The sequence below is a fragment of the Pongo abelii genome, chromosome 17 (assembly GCF_028885655.2).
Source record: "Pongo abelii isolate AG06213 chromosome 17, NHGRI_mPonAbe1-v2.0_pri, whole genome shotgun sequence".
NCBI lineage: Eukaryota > Metazoa > Chordata > Mammalia > Primates > Hominidae > Pongo > Pongo abelii.
Window position 1 is genome coordinate 77,385,544 of NC_072002.2, and position 23,886 is coordinate 77,409,429.

A 23,886-nucleotide genomic window follows, 5' to 3' on the forward strand; every position below is an offset into this window, starting at 1 on the left:
TGACAGGGCAAAACTCTTAAAAAAAGAAAAAAGAAAAGAAAATGGGTAGGCCAGGCGCGGTGGCTCACGCCTGTAATCCCAGCACTTTGGGAAGGTCAAGGCGGGCAGATCACGAGGTCAGGAGATTGAGACCATCCTGGCTAACATGGTGAAACCCTGTCTCTACTAAAAATACAAAAAATTAGCTGGGGGAGGGGGCGGGTGCGTGTAGTCCCAGCTACTCAGGAGGCTGAGGGAGGAGAATGGTGTGAACCCAGGAGGCGGAGCTTGCAGTGAGCCGAGATCTCGCCACTGCGCTCCAGCCTGGGCAATGGAGCGAGACTCTGTCTCAAAAAAAAAAAAAAAGGGTAGATTCAGACCTGGTGGTCAGAGGGCATGATTCCCACAGTGGGTGTGTAGAATGCCAACAGAGTCTTCCATCTGACCGGAAGGGACTTCATTCTGACAGAGCATCTTGATCTTGCAATCTACTGTACCCACAATGAGGAATGCTTTATGCTACCTTTGCTAAATTTCTCATTTTCTGAATTGACTCAAAATACTTACTTTTCAGAAGAAAATCTGCTTTGGACTTCTCAAAGCTCAATATGTAAATCAACAATTTGTGTAGATTTTTGTATTCCTGTGGCTTCTCAGATATTGTTAATGGTTCTACTCTGAATTTTAGTGAAAGTGCCAGTAATAGGACAGATTAGTTATCAAAAGTCAAATTTAAAACTTTGAATTTTTCAAAGACTTGGAAAGCTGGCTTATGAATAATCAATTTAGGATTTTTTTTTAAAGTAAACTGGTTAAATTTTGTTTAAAATCTAAAAGTTTTATTGGCCAAGTGTTGATTTTTTTGTGGTTTCTAGTACATTGCTCTGAGGGCACCTCAATCACATGAGGCACCTCTGGTGCGTGGTTTTTATATAAATAAGTAATATTGAGGGTTTCTCACCCATTTCTCGTATTCAGTTCTTTATTTGCTGTATAGCACTGGTGATCTGACATTGCCTGAGAGTAAAACGTAAAACAGGAGGCACAAAAGTGCTAAGTGCAAAGGCAGAGATAACACTCCTTGGAATACTATTCCAGGGTAAAAATAGTACTAGCTGTGCTGAACAGAATCTTCACCTTAACTCGAGAACCTCAGCATGGGTGTCATTTCAGTGTGGCATGTGGAGCCAGAGTGTGAGGTCCATGCAGGCATCCTCCTGTCCCAGGAACATGCTGAATGCTGTGGGTTGCCCTGCACCTGGGGGAGCCCTGAGGTTCAATCAGAAGATGGTGCATTTCCCAGTAGGAAAGGTCTATGCTGCTTCATTATGGAGTCAGGTGTTGTGAAGATTTGGAAAACAAACTGCTTTTGGGAAAATAGTGAGCAGGAGGCATTAATCTTCATTTTATGCATCTGACTTGTAACGTATTTACCAGTAAGTGAGAAACTTAACATTGGATATTGTGGTTTTTCTTTTCTAGCTTCCAAAGGAACTGTCTTCAGAGACTTTTGACAAGACCATCTTAAGAGCTCTGAATCAGGGTTCCTTGAAAAGGGAGGAACGGCGACATCCTGACCTAGAGCCCATCCTAAGGTAATGATTTACCTGACACCTATCACAGAAGCATACAGACAGGACAAAGGGCCGCTCCAAATGGGGTCTTCTGGTGGGGGAATCATAGAGATCCTTTCTCTGGCGTACTTCTTAAAATGGACATGTTATCCTTGTGCTATTTAGGTCTAGGCTCATAGTAAAATATACCAAACTAGTTTCATCATTGTACTCTTCAGTTCTCTGATATCATAAAATTTAGTTGCTTCTGAAATATGCAGATATTGAATAAAGCCTCTTATATTCTTTATAAAATACTTACTGAAAGAGGCCTTTGTCCAAGTGCTCCACTTTGGAGAGATGTTTTATTTGTTTAAAGTTGTCCAGTGCCTGGGCTGGAGGGTGGGAGAGTGAAGGGCAGCCCTGCTTTCCAGCACCTGCTCTTCCTGGCCGTTATTCTCTCAGAGCCATGGTGCTGCCAGAGGTCAAGGTTTTGCCCTCATGAGGTTGTTGGGCTTGTTGGGAAAGATGCGCTTAGATGAGATGATCTTGGATTAATTCCCGGAGCCTCCCATGTGCTCACAGAGGAAGAAATTGAAGACACAGGCAAGGCGCGTCATTGGCGGCACAAGGATCCTGTGGAGGTGGGATGAGTGTGGATGTAGGGAAATGTACTTGTTTCATGATAGGAAGTTGAGGGAATTTTTGCCCAATTAATAGCTTATATTTTCCCTAAGAGTTTTTCTTAAGAATGGGTAGATTGAGGGTGTGGGATCACATGCTTGAGAGTAGAGGGGATGTAAAATCATTGTGTGGAGATCTGGAGAACAACCTGATGAAGGAAATCGAGTGAGCTGGGCAAGGTGTGGAGTCCATTTGAGATTGAAGATCAATAAATTATCGTGGTATTGGTCTGTCCTGTTATGTGAATTATTTTTTAAATGTTTCCCGGCAGCTCAGGTCCAAGTGTCAGGAAAGCAGGTGGTTGTATTTGTCCTGGATGGGGCTTTCTTGGATGTGACAGAAAGACAATGAGGCAAGGGAATTTGGGGAAAAAATGTTCAGTTTTTAACAAATGATGGACAGTTACGAGAACTAAGCTGGACTAGGGAGTAAAAATAGGTGGGTCTGATAGAGTAGAATGAACTGTGCTTGCAAAACGGGCCGTGGGAGGAATTGGGTAATTAAGCAGCGAGAGTCTCATTGGGATGAGAGCAGAGGCATCTGGGTGAGTGGATCTGGAGGTGACGGTGGAGGTCAGCGTATGGTTTTGTCAGTCGTGGCACTTACCTCTCTGAGGGCTTCCCTGTAGGAGGGACATAAATTCAGGAATAATGGCCAAGGAAACATGCTGTTTTACTGGAAACTTGCAGTTATTAATAAATACATTACATAAAAGCAGTGCTGGAGCCTATATGGCTTAGGGTCAGGGCTTAAGTAAGACAGCCTATCATCTGCCTTCTAAACTTGAGGTGGCCCAGTTTGGAAAGCCGACTTCCCGAGGGAGAGCAGAGGTGTGTGTCATTGACTGTTACAGCCCCCCTCCTGAGTAGGAAATTGGGACCAGTGAGTATTCTCAGGATGGGTGGGGCTGAAAAGAAGGGGATGAGTGTTTGCTCCCCAGTGGAGACAAGCAGAAATCTGGGAGTGGGAAGAGTATTTTCATGTATGACAAGATCCGGGGCGTGACAGTTTGTGCATGGTTACCCAGCTCCCTTTCCCTGAAGACACGGCCTCGGGGCAGGAGCTCCCCCAAACTGTGGATGAGATGCTCAGAGTTCTGAGCTGGGGAGGAAAGGGGATTCTGGGTGGGCCCCAGCTTGGTCTGGAAGGATCAGAAGATGAAGACTTTCTCCTCTCCCACCACCCCACAGATGCCAGTTGCCATGACAACAGGCGTCTTTGATATGAAAAGGACATTTTGGGGCCAATTGGCAAAACTTAAATGGGATCTGAGAAATAGAAGGTAAAAATTGGTCAGTGTTAATCTCCTGATATTGATTATAGGAGAATATAGGAAATACTCACTGATGTCTTCCCAGGAGTTAGCCATTACACCAGGTATTTATGGTTTAGGAAAAGAAGTATTTGTACTGTATTTGTAAGTTTGAGATTTTCAGAAGGAAAAAATTAACTATTTCTGGAAGGAGCCACTTTCAAAAAATGGTTCTCAGCTAGGACCCCAATTAAAAAGTAAGTGGCTGGGCACGGGGGGTCATGCCTGTAGTCACAGCCCTTTGGGAGGCCGAGACAGGAGGATCGTTTGAGGCCAACAGCCTGGGCAACATAGTGAAACCCCATCTCTACAAAAAAAATTTTTTGATTAGCTGGGTGTGGTGGTGCACACCTATAGTCCCAGCTACTCCAGAGGCTGAGGTGGGAGGATTGCTTGAGCCCAGGAGCTTGAGGCTGCAGTGAGCTATGATTGCACCACTGAACTCCAGCCTGGGCAACAGAGTAAGACCCTGTCTCTTAAAAAAAAAAAAAAAAAAGTATGTGCGTGACTCCTTGTTAAAGCTTTTAGGATTCTCCTCAGCTTTGATCATACTTGGCCTCTTGTGCATGTCTGTGTCTGTGTACGTTTTAGGTGTTTTTACTGTAAAGATGTTACTAAAGCTAATTTTGAAGAATGCAGAGGTGTGTACTGAGAAAATTCCCCGGTTTCCCATTCTCCAAATCTGACAGCTAAAGTAGCCTAACTTTTCCAAAATTTTCTGTGCACATACATGCCCTTAGATTTATGTGTGTGTATATATATATATATTTCCTTTACTATCCAAATGGAAGTATTTTATACATATTAATACTTTTCTGCCACTTTTTTCTTTAAATATATTGGGACATGGTAACACATCAGTACATGTAAAAAGATGGCTGCTTTATTTGCTACATAATATACCTTTTTAGCTGAACCATAATTAATCAACATATTTTACGTCCATTTTAGTTGTTTCTAAATGTTTTTAAACTACTACAATATCCAGGTATATGATTATTTAATTTTTTACTTTTTATTTTTATTAATTTTTTTTTTGAGACAGGACCTCACTCTGTTGCCCAGGCTTATCTCAAACTCCTAGGCTCAAGCAGTCCTCTCCAGGTATATATTCTTAACACATACAGATACATTTATCTGTAAGATAAATTTATGGAAATAATGTAATTGGTCAAAAATTACATGTATTTTTAATATGTAATATTTTCAACCTATTTCTAAAAAGGTAGCAGCACTTTATATCTTCTGAGGCCTCATACTTGTATCTCCCACCTGAGCAGACTCAAAACATTCTCAATTGCTCTTCTTTGCCCATCTCAGAAAGAAAGACAGTCTGATTTCAGTTTGTGTTTGAGTAGGCTTTGCCGCCTCCCTGTGAATGGCCTTTTCAGTCCTTTCCACACTTTATTGGTGTCACTGATTGAAAGAGTTACTTGTTAGATAAAGGAAAGAGCCCTGCTTGCGATTACGTCATGACCATACAGGTGTTTTAAATTTTTACGTACTCAGATTTATTGATCTTTTCTCTTCTGGTTTCAGGGTTTTGTGTCATGCCTAGAAAGACCTTTTCAAAGATATGTTTGAAAACGTATCTGAAATATGTTTCAAAAAATATGTTTTCTTCTGATACTTCCTTTTTAAAAAAATCTTGGATTAATTTGTAATTTATTTTGATGTAGGGAGTATGGTGGGAATTCGTATCTTTTCCCAAATGACTGGCCTGTGGCCTCAACACCATTAACAGGATGTCAGGACACTTCCTTCTCAGTTTGTGGGTTTTAAATTAGTAGGTCATCATTTGTGTCTCAGAAGTGTAGCAATTATAAAGGAGGCGGAAGAAAGGAAACTGAGAAATGGGAAATATTTATTAGTGATACAGATCTTGGTTGGTACAGGACACACTGCATTTAGTCTCAAATATGCTGTAGGTTAGGAAAATGAAAATACGGCCTGAAGTGTGCATTTGGGGTTGGATGATTTCTGTCATGTCAAAATGTAACCTTGTTTTTCTTATTCATTTGATTTATCAAATAGTTTATGGCCACTTTGATTTTTTAATATCAGTATAATTGCCATCTTGTGGTTATTCATTAATGAGCCTTGACTTTAGTTTGTATGCTGATTTCAGTCCCCTGCCTTTATCTCATTTGTGGTTTAAATGTAATACTCAGTGTTCCTGTAGTGGATGTATACATGGTATTTGGAGTTATATCTGGGCTGTTCCTTGGGACTCAGGCCTTAAATTGAAGGTGTGCCTGTGCTTTTGACCAGTTGGTTTCTAACATGACTGGGTGTGGGTTCCACCACTGCCGTTGGATTTTAATGTCAGCCTTAGGTAATATGTTCAGACCTGGAAATCTAGATTTGCTCCTGAATTCAGATCTCAGTTCTTTCATCTCTTAATTTCACCCATGTCTTCCTGTTGAATGTTTACTTTCACATTAGAATACCAAGAAGCAATTTTGCACGATATACAAGGCAACTTTGGCCCATAAAGGTCATCTGTTGGTATATTAATGATTTTATAATTAATCTGAATAATAGGTCAAAAACCTTGGGGGAGAAATTAATTAAAATTTAAAATGAGCATTAAAAGTGTTCAAAACTAATAGAATGGGATTTGTATGTTGAGCACCTAAGTAGTAGGTAGGGTGACTATTTATCTGTGTGCACTATTTGATTCTTGTAACCATGAGAAATTGGAAGTTGAAAGGCTAACTAGCTTGTTTAGGGTGCTTCAGCTTATAAGTGATTGAACTGGTATTCAAATCCAAAGTAAACTTCCTAGTAGATTTTGCTGTAATTCTTTGCCCAGGAGCCCTTTTACAGGTACCACTGTTGGGAAGACCTCCAGCTGCAGTCTTTTAATTACATTAATAAAATATGAGGAAAGCTGGGTTTCAAAGATAACTTTGATTCATGGCGTGATAGACATTCAACATGAATCATCAGTTAGTGATGCCTTAGGTTGTAGAATATATGTATGATATATGATAAATACATAGTTGACTTCCATATTTTTCAGGACTCTTAGCATCCCAAACTTCCCAACCTCCCACTTTGAGAGTGTGGGAATGTCTGTTAATAGTACAGCCAAAGGCCAGGCTCAGTGGCTCATGCCTGTAATCCCAGCACTTTGAGAGGCCAAGGTGGGCAGATCACCAGAGGTCAGGAGTTCGAGACTAGCCTGACCGACATGGTGAAACCCCGTCTCTACTAAAAATACACAATTAGCCAGGCATGGTGGCACATGCCTGTAATCCCAGCTACTCGGGATGCTGAGACAGGAGAATCACTTGAACCTGGGAGGCGGAGGTTGCAGTGAGCTGAGATCACGCCATTGCACTCCATCCTGGGCAATAAGAGCAAAATTCAGTCTCAAAAAAAAAAAGTATAGCCAAATAAGGAGAAGAACACCTGTGGAGAAGGGTAAAGAAATTGCAATTGTTTTTCTGAACAGAAGGGTGGCTATTGGACCACTTGGGCAAAGGCTGAAATAATACATTTTTGGGCCGGTATTGAAAACTTACCATTAGATTATACAAAATTAAAAATGAACCTATTTAGTTGATTCTTGCAAATGAGTTTTGTTAAATGTTACTGACTTCTTCCCATAGGAAATACATTAGAAAATAATATTCTTTTCTATAGGAAAAATATTTTTCCATACCTGAATTAAACTGCCACTTAAGTCTGCTTTATAATTGAAACTGAGCTTCTTGTGGATTAACATTACCTGAAATTAACAAATCTCTTTTCTTTTTATATGCAGGCAGCTATTTTCAAGTTCATCACAAGCTTTTCTACAAAGTCAGAAAGTACACAGCTTCTTTCAGTCCATATCATCAGACTCCCTACACAGTCTCAGTAAGCATCCCCTGTCCTTCTGTGGAAATCTTTTTTCTTTGTTGGATTTTATTGCTTTACCGTGTCATTTTGTGTAGGTTTGTCACTTTAGTTAAAGTTAAGGAATAGTGACATACAGTTATTTGTCATTTTTAATGAGTTTTGCACTGCAGTTTTAAAGAAGGTCATGAATAAAAGCAATATAACAGAGCAGACTGATTCCACGGTAAGGTCTGAGTCTCTCTAGTCTTTGGGGCATGGCCAGTCCTTCATTTCCTGGGCAGGAACTGTTCCCTCACAGGCTGGAGACCTTACAGTGCCACGTGCTGGTGTATGAACTAGTCTGTCTTCCTCCTGTCACCTGTTCCCAATTGACCTTTGCAGCCGATCAGACAGAAAACGTTAGCCCTGTTCTTCTCACTCTGCCTCTTTGTTTTCATCACGGAAAGGATAACCCATACTAGACAAAGGATGTCTTCCTTTATGTCCCTTCATCACCATCCCTTTGTTTACAGTTAGGCCTTTCTTTCATGCACGGACTATTAAAGGTAAACCCTCACTCTTTTCTCAGATTCTAGTTTCCCACTCTGATCTATCCCTGGATTATCACAAGGATAAATGTGTTAAATTCCTGCTTGGTCTGAAATTCAGGCCTCACTGTGGCCTTCCGGGAGCTTCCTTCTGCTCCCTGTGCTCTGTCTCCTAGCACGCCCAGCCGTTGCCTGCCCTGTGTCTTTGCTCATTTGTACCCTTACTTAAACATCCATCCTTTTGTCATAGCCCATTAAAATCACACCTGTTTCAAGGCCCAGCTGAAACATCACCTCTTCCACGAAGCTTTGCCAGTTTTTCTTATGGTCCGTATGTTGAGTTTTGCCCTCTTGTTTCAGCTTTCACCACTGTCTGCCTTGTGTTTAATTTTCTACACATCTACCTCAGCCTGCCTTTTACAAATATTTTGTCAGTAACATTGGCGTGTCCTTTAGCAGAATTTCTGCTGAACTTCAGGCATAGCTATGGCAAGGAACATTTTTCTTTTTTAAAACTGTCCCTCTGCTCTTAACAGAGTCATTTTTTCCTGTATTTAAAGGGGAAAGAAAAACACATATTTCCTCAATTTGAGGTGTGAGAAAAAGAGGTGAAAGAATAGTATGATTGAGTGTTACACGGGCTAACCTTCAAAGTTTCTCTAGTTAAGTGTGTTAAATGCTAACATAATTATCAATCAGAATTTAAAATGTGACTCTTTATGATTAGTTGACCAAGACAAAATGTACGACTTCATGATTAAATTTATGTCTGAATGATAGCAACAGCATTTATTAAAGAGAATCCTGATCATTCTGTAGCTATGTGGATTTAACCATCAGTGCTTTCCCCCTGAGCCAAATGTGTTTTTTATTGAACATGTATCAATAGCATCAGTTTAATTTCAAAAAGGCATTGAATTGAGCACAAAGTTAAACTTTTAGTTCAGATGAACAGGCTGCTCAGGAAAACTCACCCAAGTGAGGAGTTAATATATAAGTAATAAACTCATCTTGAGGGTGTGGCAGTATTTAAATTACATGAGCAGTGCTAAAGAGGTTGGTGGATTTTGTTTTTAGGTTGTAAAATTAAAACACCGTATGAAAGTACAGAACTTGAGATTGTGGGAAATCTTGTCAGCCTAACGTTCATGCGTGTCTGAGTTGTTTCACTAGTGAATATACTGTTGTCGGGGTTGATTTGCATACACTGTTGGGTTTTTTTTTTTTTTTAATTGTTAGCTTTATCTTTTTATTCTCTGGTACAGAGAGCATCACTCCATATCCTGAAAACTAGCGCTGAAAAAAAACAATGCTAAAGTCCTGAATGAGTTAAGATGTTGAACTGTGGAGTCCTGCTGGCCTGTATTTTAATGGGGAAGTAATCCAAAATGTGTTGCATGGGCCAGTGCTGGTCCATAAATTGCTTGTTACTGTTCTGTAACACGAGAACAGAAATCGAGAGCAGACACTGAGAGATTAACAATTTGACAGTGCCATGTTATTTTATTGTATTTTACAAAAGTAACGACCCACAGCAAACTGAAGATTTAAAAAAATGAAAACTGAATCTTTACCACACCGTAGATGTTTAAGAAGCACCTTTCTACTTTATTTCCTCATTTTGCACATGAGCACACTGGGGCTGACAGATATGAAATGACTTGTCCAGGTCAGTCGCTCTTTGGGGAACAGCTGGCCCCTTGATCACGGTTCCCACTCACAGTCTAGTGCTTTGGGCTGTGTCATCTTGCCTTCTCACTAGTAGCCATGTTTTCTTCACCACTCACCCTCCATTCATTTTCCTTAGGTAAAAAAACTATTATTATATTTGTTTTCTTTATTTTAATTTTCCTAAAAAGTTAATAGTATTGAATGCTTCCTGCAGATAACTTACAATCCTCTCTGAAGACTTCTAAGATATTAGAACACTTAAAAGAAGACAGCTCTGAAGCTTCAAGTCAAGAAGAAGGTAAATGTAGATTCACTAGAGTAAATCATTCTGCCTGCTGATAGCACATGGATAGAACATTTAAGGAGTGAAGAAACGGACATATAGGAATTGGAATGTGACAGAGGTTGCATTACAAATAAGTGGAGAAAGAATAAATTGTTCAATAAATGGTGTGTGGACAAAAAATAGACCATTCAATAAATGGTGTTGGCACAATTGATTTTCCATATGAAAAAATAGGTATAATTAGATTCCCAATTACATCATGCAGAAGACATTCAAGTGAATAACAACTTATATGTAAAATGTAAAACTTAAACTTTGCAGTGTTAATTTGGGAGGAGAAGCCTTTCTCGAATAAAGTAGAGCATGACCACGGTAGAGATCTTACTAAATTAGAGCTTCTCTGTGACAAAAGGAACCATATAGCCAGGAGACAATCCATAGATTGGGAGATGATGTTTGCAAGATATTTACAGATAAGACTATATGCAGACTATGGAAGGATCTTCCTAAAAAGTCAATAAGACAATCAGCGCAACAGAAATATAGGTGAAAGACATAAGTAGGTGATTCTGAGATGAGGAAACCTGAACAGCTATTACATAATGTGCAGCCTCACTGGTAGTCAGGAAAATGCAAATGGAAACAGGTGTCATCTCACACACAGCAGATTGACAAAACATTTTGGAGTCTGACATCAAGGATATGAAGCAGTGGGAACTCTCAGGCACTGCTGATGGGGATATAAATTGACACAACTATTTTGGACAGAAATTTGGTGCTGTGTAGTGAAGTTGGAGATAATTGTATGCTGCTGTCCAGCAATCCTGCATCTATGAAAATTGTTACACACTTGCAAAAGGGGACATGGGCCCGGGTCCTTGAGGCAGCATTGTTTGCAAGGGCAAATACCAGGAAATTGCCTGAACATTTCAAATGTTAGTAAAGTTATAAATAAATAATGTCTTTGTACTAGGTAGCAATTAAAATAAAGGATATTTATAATACAGTTGGCTCTCCATCTCTGCATTGGTGGGTTTAACCATCTGTGAGCTGAAAGTATTTAGGGGAAAAAATTCTTTCTCTTGTCATTCTCCAAACAATACAGCGTAACAACTATTTGCATAGCATTTACATTGTGCTAGGTATTATAAGTAATCTAGAGATGATTTAAAGTACACAGGAGAATGTGCATAGATTACATGCAAATATTGAAGGACAGTTGTATATCGAAACATGTAACAGCTAATGTGTTTATGAGCACACATATATGGATAGTTAAAACTTGCACTAGAATGTTTCAACAAGTAAGGTACTAGTTAACCTCTAGAGGGATGAAGGGGAATGGAATGGAGGGAAGACCTTCAGTCATTCCTGTGATATTCTTTCTTAAAAGAGGCAAATATGGAGCAGTCTGGAGGGTGGTGTACGTGGATGTTTGTTATATGAATAGATACAGGTTTGAATGTTTGAAACTCTTCATTTTTTGATGGTTAAAAAGTTCTGTCTGAAATTGGATGTTTTAGTTTTGTAGGGACATGCTCATATAGACTTTCGTAGTTTTGAACAAGATTGATTTGCTGTTAGGTGGAAGACATTTGAGAGGCTATAAAAGGTAATTCAGAGTTTACTGTGTTTTTGAAAAATTGCTTAAGATATCTTCTATGTTGAGAAATGCTTAGAAGTGCTTCATACAGTCTGTCACCAGTGGTTATGATCATACAAACTAGTAGCATCCCACTGTTGGTTTTTGCTGCAGCATTTAGTGTAATAAGTTACTTTTTCCTCTCTTGTAGATGTGTTGCAGCACGCCATAATCCACAAGAAGCATACTGGGAAAAGTCCCGTTGTGAAGTAAGTATCCTCTTTCTAAAACAAAAAGTGTGCTTTGGTATGTTTTAAAATCAATGTAACATTTAATTAAATTTCTGATGTATTTGGCTATAATTCTGTCATTTTGCTATTTGCTTTTTATTTCTCCACTTTTTCTGTTTCCTTTACTCACTTTTTTTGCCTCCTTTTCTCACTTTTTTTGCCTCCTTTTGGGTTGTTTTTCTTCTGTGGTTTGTTTTGTTTTGTTTGCCCCTATCATCCTTGATAGTTTTACAATGAAAATTCTTCTAGTGGTTACCCTAGAGATTATGTTACATATCTTTGACTTATTAAAGTTGAATATTTGTGCTTGTACTGGTCCCAAACAATCTGAGGACCTTAGATTACTGCAACATCATTTGTTTCCCCCTAACTTGTAAGCCATGGCTGGCATGCATTTTAATTCTCTGTATAATTTTAAATTCCATGAAACCTCTTTGTACTGTTTGTGTACTCATTCCTTCCTGTGCCTCTGAGCATCCACCTATGATCATTTTCCTTCCACCTGAAGAACACTTGAGTATTTCCTATAGTCACATCGGCCAGTGATGAATGCACTCAAATTTTTATCTGGAAAAAAATGTTTATTTTGCCTTCATTTTTACGAGATACTCTTGCCGCATGTGGGATTCTAATTGGGCAGTTATTTTCCGTGAGCTTTTTGAGAGCATAGTTTCCTCATCTTCTGGTTCTGCCTTTATTTCCTTGCATGTTATTCTCTCCGCTCACCTCCAGTTTCTCCTGCAGATCACATACAACCATCTGTGATTTCTGACTCATACCACATAAGCACTCTGCTCCTCAAGTATGAGCCGTGACTTTCCATGTTCCGCCTTAGGGCCTTTGTTGCTCACACAGGAGTCCGCCTCCATCCTTTTTGGGTCTGTCATTCTGGGAGGGCCCAGAAGCTCGGAGCTCCTGATGCTTCCAGCCTCCGCTGTGGACTCTTCATTGCAGTCCTTTGCCATTTCATTCTCTCCACTCCCTTGCTCCTGCTTTTTGGGATCACTTCCCAAGTAAACTCTGTTATGCTGGACTCTGCATTTGAGAGGAGCTCACACTTAAGTCATCTGGCATCCAGAGTTTCAGTCGGTCTTACTGCTGCTCTTTTGAAGATAATACGCATTTCCCTCTGATTACTTTTAAGGTTTTGTTGTTGTCTGGTTTTCAGCAGTTTTCCTAGCTTCCTTTGCATGAATTCTTGAATCTGTAGCTTGATGTCTTTTGATTTTAGAAAACTAGCTTTTACTTATTCAAATATTTCTTCTCCGCTTTTCTCTTGCTCCCCCTTCCAAGACTCCAAATCCTTGTATGTTAGATTTTTTACCGTGTCCCGTGTTTTTTGTTTTTTTTTTTCTTTTCTGAGATGGAGTCTTGCTCTGTCACCCAGGCTGGAGTGCAGTGGCTCAGTCTCAGCTCACTGCAACCTCTGCCTCCCGGGTTCAAGCGATTCTCCTGCCTCAGCCTCCCAAGTAGCTGGAACTACAGGCACCCGCCACCATGCCTGGCTAATTTTTTTTTGTATTTTTAGTAGAGACGGAGTTTCACTATGTTGGCCAGGATGGTCTCGAACTGCTGACCTCAGGTGATCCACCCACCTCAGCCTCCCAAAGTGCTGGGATTATAGGTGTGAGCCACTGTGCCCAGCCGTCCCATGTCTTTTAAGCCTTTTTTGTTTTTCACATTTTTTTTTCACTCTCAGTGCTTTAATCTGTTTTCTTCTGACCAATTTTTTCTTCATTGATTTTCTTCATCTGTTTCCCCTTCACTAATTTTCTCCATTTCCCATTTGTTGAGTTTGTAATATTAGTTTATTTTATAGTTCTATAATTTACTCTTTTTTTCTTTTCCAAATTTATCTTCCAAAATCCTCAGTATTGTATTTGTCAACCATGTTAAGCACTGTTACCTGAAAGTCTGTGTCCAGTAAGTTTATCCTCTGAATTCTGCTGGGGCCTATTTCTCTTGTCTGTTTCTTTTGGTTTTTGTTCTCATTATCCTGTCCCTTCATGTGCCCAGTTACTTAAGTGCTCATGACAGCAGTGCTCTCAAGATGCAGGTTGTGTAAGCCTCTCTGTCCCAACTGTAAGCAGTGTATGATGATCACCATCGCGTAGTGTCTAAAAGCAGAGTGTGCAGCTGTTACTACTCTTTTTAGAGACCGGTATTAATGATAAATAGATGTGTAGTGGTTTATTTCTCATAGTATACTTTTTTTTTCCTTAGACCTATCATTAGGCATTCCTTGAAGAAACTAATATATTGAAGAAAGGGTTACTGTAACTTCTTCATTGAAATGAAATAGGTTATTATTGAGGGCAGATTTTCACACTTTCATAAACTTTTCTTTGGTAGCAATATTGGTACAAGTTGTTCTCCATTGGATGGGCTTACCATACAATATTCTGAACAGAATGGAATTGTGGATTGGAGAAAGCAAAGCTGTACCACCATTCAGCACCCAGAGCACTGTGTGACCTCAGCTGACCAGGTGTGTGGGGAGTTTGTTTTGGAGCTATATAGTTAAAGCATTGCTACTCTATAAGAAAAAAATAAAGTTCTTTAAGCTTTCGGTCAGACAGTATATCTGGTAAGAAATGAAGGAATGTTTAAGTTTTAGACTTTATATTATATATGATCTAAGCTCTTCTGAGACCTGAAAATGTGTATTTAGATTACTTTTATTGCTTGTGTAAGATTAGTACACTTTAATATGACACCTTCCCAGGCGCCGTGGGTCACGCTTCTAATCCCAGCACTTTGGGAAGCTAAGGCAGGAGGATTGCTTGAGGCCACACATTTGACCAGCCTCGGCAACATACTGAAACCCTGTCTGTATAAAAAATTTAAAAATTAGCTGAGTGTGGTGGTACACACCTGTAGTCTCAGCTACTTGGGAGGCTGAGGCAGGAGGATCACCTGAGCCCAGGAGTTCAAGGTTGCTGTGAGCCATGATCACACCACTGTACTTCTGCCTGGGCAACAGAGTGAGACCCTGTCTCAAAAAAATAAATTTAAAACAAAATAAAAATGTTAAAAATAATACCTTCACTGTTTAACAAAGGTGTACATTAGATTGTTATGCCAAAATTTTTTGGTCTCGAAAGAATTAGAATTCACATTTCAATCACTGCCTTGTTGTTTGTGATGTAAATTTTCCAACTGACCTTTCTTCATGAATATTAGGGTCGGTTTATCGACACTTCAGAATGCATTAGGGGATGTTTGCTTTCTTAAGATTTGGGTGTGATCAGAGAGCAGAATGCTGTTAAGTATGTTTCATGTCATATGGCCTCACAGATATGGGGGGGAGGTCCCTGTGTATATGTTACAATTACGGAATGAAACTTCTCTCTAGAAAATTGATTAACCCAATGTTGTCTCTGGCCAACGCTCAGATCCAAATGTTAACTCTTCTTGGAATGTGTTTTTATGCATTAAAGCATATTCTGAGACATTATAAATAGTTTCAGTGATAATTAATGACCTATTTTCAAAGCCCATCTGAGTTTACTTTCCCTCCCCCACTCCAGTGCCTGCACCCTCTCTTCTTAGAGTTGACTTAATTGTTGACAGTTATGTCGAATTGTACTTTAAGAGAATAGTAGTAAACCTACACCAAGTGCCAGTCACTTGATTGTGTTTCATTTTATAGTCAGAAAAAAGAATGTAGGTCCATTTTAAAAGAAAAATAGAAAATAATACTGTATGAATCATGAGGAAAATATGTAAGTGTCACAGAATATGTAAATTTTAGTGGTTCAGGTGGGAAACTTCAAAAATAGGTTGGAAATCAACACTTGTTAGAATATACAACTGGGAATCTATCATTTTAATGTTTATTATCAGAGTAAAAACGTCAGTATGGTTTAGCTTTTGTCTGATTTGTCTTTTTATTCTTTCTACTAGCATTCTGCTGAAAAACGGAGTTTATCTTCAATAAATAAGAAGAAAGGAAAGCCACAAACAGAAAAGTAGGTTCAATTTAAGGAAAGACAGCATATAGCCTTTGATAATAGGCCTGTTTAGTTTATGATAGTATACAACATAGTATTTTTTTAGTTAGTTTTCTTTATATTTTTAATTCTGGGTTTTACTCTTTTGGTTCGAAATATTAATATATGCAGGTGATAAAAATAAAGCTACTGTCAAATATTGCATTCAGTTTAGAGGGGTAAAACTCTCAACTTTCCACTGAAGGGCAAATCTTAATTGTATTTAGATTATTCCTTACTAAAAAAATTTAAAGAGTCTTGAAGGGAATTTTATCAATACTGTACTGAATGTGTTTGGTAGATAACCTTATTAAAATGTTGGCAATATGTTCATTTGGTTTAGGGAGAAAATTAAGAAAACTGACAACAGATTGAATAGTAGAATAAATGGTATTAGACTCTCCACTCCTCAGCATGCCCACGGTGGTACTGTGAAAGGTAAGAAGGTTATTTTTCTTTCAAATGCCCATCACATAAATATATTCAGCATGATACTTACTGTATTAATAGATACTGAGCTGTTGTGTCAAATCCTAATACTATAAGTTTACCTTGTGTTGATATGTACAGCAATTTCCAAATTAAACAGTTCTGAAATCAATAGAGTTAATTTAGGGAACACAAACCAGCCATGGGGGTGGAGATTGCCTTTGCCTCAGTGATTCTCACCTGCCTCTCCCTTCTGGCAGCAGGAGTCTCCCAGGTTGTCCTTCTCCAGCCAGTACCGACTCAGGAGACAGGTCCCAAGGCCATGGGGGATCTCTCCTGTGGCTTTGCCGGCCACTCATGAGTGTGTTTTTATGTAAAGTCTTTTTTAGAATACTGTTGACTTCTTCATGATTTAATAACCATCCTTTACGAAGTTTTATGAGGCTTTAGGGGAATGTCAACCCTCAAATTTTTGTTATACTAGATTTATATGGCTTCCATTTACCCACCACTATTTTAAGGCCCCTTTATTTTTATGTTCAAGGTTCATTTGACTTGAGAAAGTGCCCTTCTGCAGCTTCATTGATTTTGTTTATCTTCAGTATTAATTGTAACAATTAAAAAAGAATAAGAGTATGCAGACCTCTAGGAGAACGTTTTATCCCTGGATGCCCCTGACACATTTATGTAGTGATCCCACAAATGTGATTGCTAATTTAAATGTTATTCTAATGTTAGTACATTCAGTTGTGATGGAATATGAATAACCAGAATCTATTTCTTAGAAGTTTTGAGTATATTTTTAAACTAGATATTTGTATAGAAAGACTGAATAGTGATGGAAAAAAAAATGGTTACCTTTTGAATCTGAAATCATCTGGGCCAAACACAGTGGCTCACACCTGTAATCCCAGCACTTTGAGAGGCCAAGGTGAGTGGATCACCTGAGGTCAGGAGCTCGAGACCAGCCTGACCAACATGCTGAAAACCTGTCTCTACTAAAAATACAAAAATTAGCCGGGCGTGGTGGCAGGCGCCTGTAATCCCACCTACTCGGGAGGCTAAGGCAGGAGAGTCGCTTGAACCCGGGAGGTGGAGGTTGCAGTGAGCCACAACTGCGCCATTGCACTCCAGCCTAGGCAACAAGAGTGAGACTCCATCTCAAATAAATAAATAAATAAATAAATAAATAAATAACTAAAATCATCTGGCCAACTCATTGAAGCATTGGAAGTGGGGGTAAAATAACATGGACAAAACTCATCTTGTCTGTAGAAGGATCTCGTAACATTTTACTATCTCTGAGGTTCCCTCTGGTGGCGATGGCAGCTTAACGGAGGAGGAAAAAGCTAAATGAGGAAGACAGAAGTCTGTTGCTGGACATTTGGAGATTGATTCTGCCGGCCCTCCCTGTCTCTGTTCCTTCTCTTTCTAGTTCATTTTCCATACTGCTGCCATGTTTGTTTTCTAAAATACCATTTTCTGAATGAAATTCCTGCCCTCCACAAGATCACTCTGTCTCTTGTCTCAGTGTTTGGGAACTACTGCTCACTAAAGAAGTTTGCAACTGTTCTTTCCATGTTAGCCCATTTCCAGAGGAGAAGCACGTGGACGTTGGTCAGAGACAGTTAGGGTTCGAGTGTTGTGCTCCCCCAGTTTACTAAGCATGTGACCTCTCTGATGCCTTCGTTTGCTCATTTGTAAAACAGGAGTAATGCCTGCTTCAGCAGATTGTAAGAATTACATGTAAAAACATGAAGAACATTTTCCTAGTTCCAAGTACCTAGGTGTTCAACGTAGCAATTTAGTTCCTTTTCCCTGTTCTAATAAATTAGAGGGAAACATACATTGTATAGGTTATTAAGAACTTTGTAACATCATCACAAACTCCCATTCATTTTTTTCCTTAATTTTCAAGTATTATGAAAATAACAACCTCAGCATATTTTTCAATTTTATCTATTTTCTCCTCTCTATCCGTCACCGGTTTGTATGTATTTACATTTATAAAATGACTGTGAATGAAATATTTTTTGTACAGCTTGTCTTATTGATATCAAGTGCAGCGCAGATGTATGCCAATTCCAACTTTTAAAAAACCTCTCTGTGTATTAATTTTTCTTTGAAATATTAAGGCACCAAGGAAGAATTGTCTTTAAGCATTCAGTAAACTCAATACATGCCTAAGGATTTTTTTTATGGAACAACAGCTCATATCATAAATTGGAGAGACATTGTCTTGAAGCTGAAAATACTGAGTCTTTCTGATTAGCAGGTTGTTTGGATCTTTAAATAATACATTTTAGCTTAAGATTTGTATTGTTTTACTTCTTCAAAATTTATTATTAAATTTAAATTTTAACTTCTGTTTTGAGTGATAATCCATTTATGTAGCTCAGAATTTCAAAAGAAAACAAAGATTGCTCCCAGTCCTCCTCTGTGCTGACTCCTGCCAGGACGTAGTCAGTGCCATCAGCTGTCTGTGTTGGTGGAGTGTCTTTTCTGTTAAAACCCAAGCTTTCTGTGAAAGTCTGTCTTCTGAAGAGGTGCATATTACCTCATATAGAGCATTAAGAATGCTCACCAGGGTCAGGCGCGGTGGATCACTTGAGGTCAGGAGTTTGAGACCAGCCTGGCCATCATGGTGAAATCCTGTCTCTACTAAAAATATAAAAATTAGCCGGGTGTGGTGGTGCACACCTGTAATCCCAGCTACTCGGGAGACTGAGGCAGGAGCATCACTTGAACCCGGGAGGTGGAGGTTACAGTGAGCCGAGATTGCACCACTGTACTCCAGCCGGGGCGACAGAAAGAGACTCCGTCTCAAAAAAAAAAAACAAACAAAAAAAGAATGCTCACCATTGTAGTTTATTGCCCAGTGTTTCTTCCGCCCCACTCTTCTGTTGCCAGTTGTGGCACCAAAAAGTTTAGAGGGAAATGAGATGCTTGATCTCTCAGTTTCTTGTAAAAGATTTAGAAAGTCTCTAGCTTCCTTTAATATCCCAGATGAAATATGTAGTTCTATTGCCTATGATTTATCTAAATGGGTCTTAACTCTGTAACAGACTTCTATTGTTTATAATTACCAATAACCAGTATTTTTAGTGTTAGAATAGTGGTTTATGTTTTAAATTTTGTTTTTGTTTTTATTATGTGCAAGACCCTTTATCATTTGAGACATGACAAATTCGAAGTTTATGTGTCTTTTTAAAAGGGCAATTTGTGGAGTATCCTTTGGCATAATTGGTCTGTCTTCACTTTCCGCATCCCCTAAATCTCTAGAGGATCATATAATTTCTGATTATAAAAGTTCTTGAGGTACCACACAATTCTGAAGTATCTTCTGAATTATCAAAAAAAGATTATGTTAGTATAGATTTAGATTTATGTATTCAGTTCTTTGGAAGCTGCAGTTTTGTATATGGCAATTCGTGATTAGAATATTCACCAGCTTGCACGGCGTAAAGAAAATAGTTGTGTAAATTATGCCATTTGGAGAGGTAGCTGCTTTTTTTAAAACATATTCTGAAATTTGCTCTTTGAACTATAGTCTACTGTAGTTTCACTGTCTGCAACATTTTGATGAACGCTACCCCTGAGGTTCCTTTTCAGTCCATTTCTAGTTTGAGAATATCCTGTTGAATCTTTGATTCTCTTGATCTTGGATTGTTCATTTTGTTATATGCTGGTTGAAATATTTATATGCAAGACTCATGCAAGTTCTATAGGTTTCATCGTTAGTCCAATTTGATGACAACTTGTTTGGCCACTATGGCCCGTTAGCTTGTCTTCAAGCAGCCATTGGTGTTGACTTGCATCCCTTTAGTCGCCTTATGATGGGTCATTCAGGGCCTGTTACTGTGTAGGTATCCTCCAGGTAACTTTTCTGTAAAATTGTTCCTTGCCCATGAACTCCTCTGCCACTTTCCTTCTAGCCTCATAAGATTTTGTGCAGTTTTCCCTTGGCAGATTGACATTTATTACTCAGAAGGAATTTAGCAACATCAACATTCCTAATGACTTTATTTTTCTTCAGTATTCATCTAACATTTGAGTGGCTGGGCTAATCTAGGTCATGTTTAACAGTCTTAACACTGTTACAAGTTTATCCCAGCCAAAACCACAGGTTAGTTGCCTGCATTGCTCATTATACAAATTGTGCCTTTTCTCTGATGCATATTTTGCCCAGGCGATTAATACCCATTATCTTTTACTGGTTCTACCAGTTGCCACAGAAATGATTCACTAATCTACAGTTCTTAAGAACCCTCTGGAATCCCTTATTTGGGGATTTATACACCAAACATATATTGAATGCTTGCTGTAAGGCAGAATTATGCTAACTACTGGGTTACAGAGGTAAGAGAATATTTCCCTAAGTCAGGGCCACTATAGAAAAAAAAAAAAATCCAAAGTTTGTATCTCTTGTCCAATACTAGATACACAATAGTCCCTCCTTATGGGCTCAAAACAGATACAGCTAGTTGGTCATGGCAGGTCCTGTCACCACCTCACACTACCTCAGTATAGGCTTGAACTTGGCAGAACTCAAGGGACTACTCCGTCTACTAGATGGGAAGCATTTTATTATTTTAAATACTCCAAGTAATTTTCATTGAATAGGCATTTTGGCAGCCCTTTTCTTCTTGAGTTCTTTTAAAGAATGAATTTTCCAGCAAGCTCTGAAGAGTTAAAATATCTAGACTTAGAAAGTAGCTCAAAGTGATATTATTGGACAGACCCTGCAGCCAACCTTAACTCTTTTTTTCTTTGAAGTCAGTAAGATTGACTTATTCTGTGCATTGTTTTAAGAATATCTTTATCAAGTATTTTCTATTAAAATTATAATTTAATCAGTTTAGATCAAGGACAAGCTGTTTTAGATGGTTGTGGGGAGACTGAAGAAAATATAGCTAAAATTAATTTCTAATGATTCAACTTAGAAATTAATTTAAAATGACTTAATATGATTTTTTAAAATAGTGTTGTTATTTTTAGATGTGAATTTGGACATTGGCTCTGGACATGACACATGTGGAGAAACATCTTCGGAGAGTTACAGTTCTCCATCTAGTCCCCGACATGATGGAAGAGAAAGTTTGGAAAGTGAAGAAGAGAAAGACAGAGGTTTGCTCTTTGAAGTTGGGAGTGTTGTTGGCATGGCGCAGGGGTGGGGAAGTGGAGGGAAATGTGTGTTGTTTCTTCACGTCAAAGTCAAACAAGGAATTTTATGATCCTATAAATGCCATTAACTGATTTTAAATGTAAAATCGATATAAAGGACGTCGTATAGATCATTGCCTTAGAAATTCCTAGCAATGCTGATTTGATAAACATATTTCACTGCATATGAAGTTAAGTAGGATGAAGACAGGATATAATGAGGTAGAGTTAGTGTAGAAGGAGGAAAATGTGTGTGTTGTTAAATGCATATAAATGTTTATGCTCTTTACGTCCTCTCGATTGATTGACCCTTTTATCATTTTAGGATATCCTTCTTTGTCTCTAGTAACAATTTTTGTCTTAAAGTCTATTTTGTCTGAGAATAGTATAGTTGATCCAGCATTCGGGGTACTGCTTGCACAGTATTTTGTTTTCTATCCTTTTACTTTAAACCTATTTGTGTCTGTAAATATAAATTTTGTCTCTCGTAGACAACATATAGTTCGATTATGGTTTTTTATTCATTCTGCCGATCTCTGCTATTTGTCCATTTACGTTTAATGTAATTACTAATAAGGTAGGTTTTACGTCTGCCATTTTGTTGTTTTCTCTGTGTATTATGTCTTCAGTTCCTCCTCGCACAGAGGCTTAAAATCAGCCGGCAGTGAGAGCTCAGGGCCTTCTCAGGTCTGCCTTGGAAAGGCGTATAACTATAGGCATGAGCAAAACCTTTTAGGTTCCCAGGAATATATTAAAGCTTTTCAAAGCCTCCTGTAGCTACCTTATTCCCCAGTTTTTCATTTTAAGTTTTCTGGTCAGCCTCTTGTCAGCCCCAGCTAGTAATGCTGCCTCGGGCAGCTACATTGTTAAATAGTTGCTTCTGACTAATTATGACAAATGTCCTGCGGGTAAGAGGCTGTAACGCAGAGTGAGTGCCAGCTGCCAGACAGTCAAATGGTGACAGTTTGGTGGTGGGGCTTTTGGGGAACTCCAAATCCATACTCCTAATGGCTGCTGGGTTTTGTAGCTACTACTGCAAGAGAGATGGTGTTTGCACTGATTTCAGAAAGTGAGGTACAAGTGATTTACAGGGCTATTTTAGAGCTGTAGAAAGGGGGAGTGGAAGTAGGACAAGGGGAAAATGCCTTGAGATTTTCTGTTCTTACAGATTGAGCTGTTTTTCTTGAATAAACACTCATCAGGGTGCTGTAAGCCTTTAGTTAATTTCCAGAATTTTGAGGAAGTTGGTTATTTGACAGTTTTTGCTAGGGTTTTCATTGCTTTTATGGAAGAGTGGATTATTAGAGGTGTTACTCTACCATTCTGGTCTGGAGGTGAGATCTTTAAAATGCATATGTTGAATGAGGATGTCATTCTTTGTGCACGATGACAACATCTGATTAGTAACACCTTGGTTACAAGGTGTACCCATGCTGGTGGGCAGTATGAAGTTACTTCTCATGGTCCACCTACAGATTAAGATCCTTACCACATATTGTTTCAGCCAAGTGTGGTTTCTTCCTGGACAGTCTGCAGCTCTCTGCGACATTAGCTTCTTTCTGTGTTGTGGTATCACGCTATGTCTTAGGGAGCTATGCTATATAGGGTTGCTACATGACATACAGTTAAAGTCAGCCTTTACTTTGCAGTTAGTTTGTAGTCATACCAAATGTAGCATAGTTACTCTACCACCAATTCTTCTAATCTGAGGCAACACTGTACTTCTGATCTGCAGTTTCCTTGTGAAAGAAAAAAAAATGAAAACAACCTCTCACTGAGCTATTTTGAAGGTTAAATGAGAGGATTTTCTTCTTCTTCTTCTTCTTTTTTTTTTTTGTTAGATTTACGAGACAGGGTCTTGCTGTGTTGCCCAGGCTGGTCTTGAACTCCTGGGCTCAAGTGATCCTCCTGCCTTGGCCTCCCAAAGTGTTGAGATTATAAGCATGAGCCACTGCACCCAGCATTAAATGAGAGGATTTTTATGCCTTACCCGGAATAGACAAACTTTCAGTATGTTTCATTGTACATTTATGTTTGATTCTCTAGGATGTGCAGGTGACTCTGTGGCTCACACTGCAGATTTGGCCCTGTCCGAAGTGTTAGTGTACATCTGTACACTTGGGTAATGACAGCATCCCTCTCCTGCCATCAGATGACACAAGTTGGCGGCCTGTGTGGAGGAACCTGGCTTTTTCAAATAGGCTGTTATTAAATATGAAAGAATGGCTTAGGGCTGTCTTCACCCAAGGAAAATATCCATTATGGTAGAGAGCTTTGATCATTTTTAGAATTCTGAGTGGATGAAAAGCCTCCTTTGAAAAGGGCGTGGGTGGCTTTGCTGTTGCTCTCCTGGGTAGTGATGGTATTTCTGTTTGGGGCTTTAGACTTACCTAAATCAGCGCACAAAAGGGCGAGACATGTCTCAGCATGTCTAGAGGAGTCTCAGGATGCTTAGAAAACCAACTGGGAACATTAAAAATCATGAGGCCATTTGCCATTTCACATAGAAATTTAATGGATTTCTTTAAAAATGTTTCTGCTTCTTTCAGACTTAACATTTTTATCTTTG

The 23,886-nt window shown here is 39.0% G+C and overlaps 1 protein-coding gene across 2 annotated transcripts in view; it reads left to right on the top strand.

Moving 5' to 3' along the window:
• ZCCHC2 (zinc finger CCHC-type containing 2) overlaps positions 1-23,886 on the top strand; it is a 55,556-nt gene that overhangs the window by 25,882 nt on the left and 5,788 nt on the right. For both annotated transcript variants that reach the window (XM_002828273.6, XM_054538046.2), the window contains 8 exons: positions 1,462-1,574; positions 7,301-7,395; positions 9,790-9,873; positions 11,655-11,712; positions 14,086-14,221; positions 15,640-15,704; positions 16,069-16,163; positions 21,153-21,281. In XM_002828273.6, coding sequence (XP_002828319.5) covers positions 1,462-1,574; positions 7,301-7,395; positions 9,790-9,873; positions 11,655-11,712; positions 14,086-14,221; positions 15,640-15,704; positions 16,069-16,163; positions 21,153-21,281 — 775 coding nt within the window. The remainder of the gene's footprint in view (positions 1-1,461; positions 1,575-7,300; positions 7,396-9,789; positions 9,874-11,654; positions 11,713-14,085; positions 14,222-15,639; positions 15,705-16,068; positions 16,164-21,152; positions 21,282-23,886) is intronic.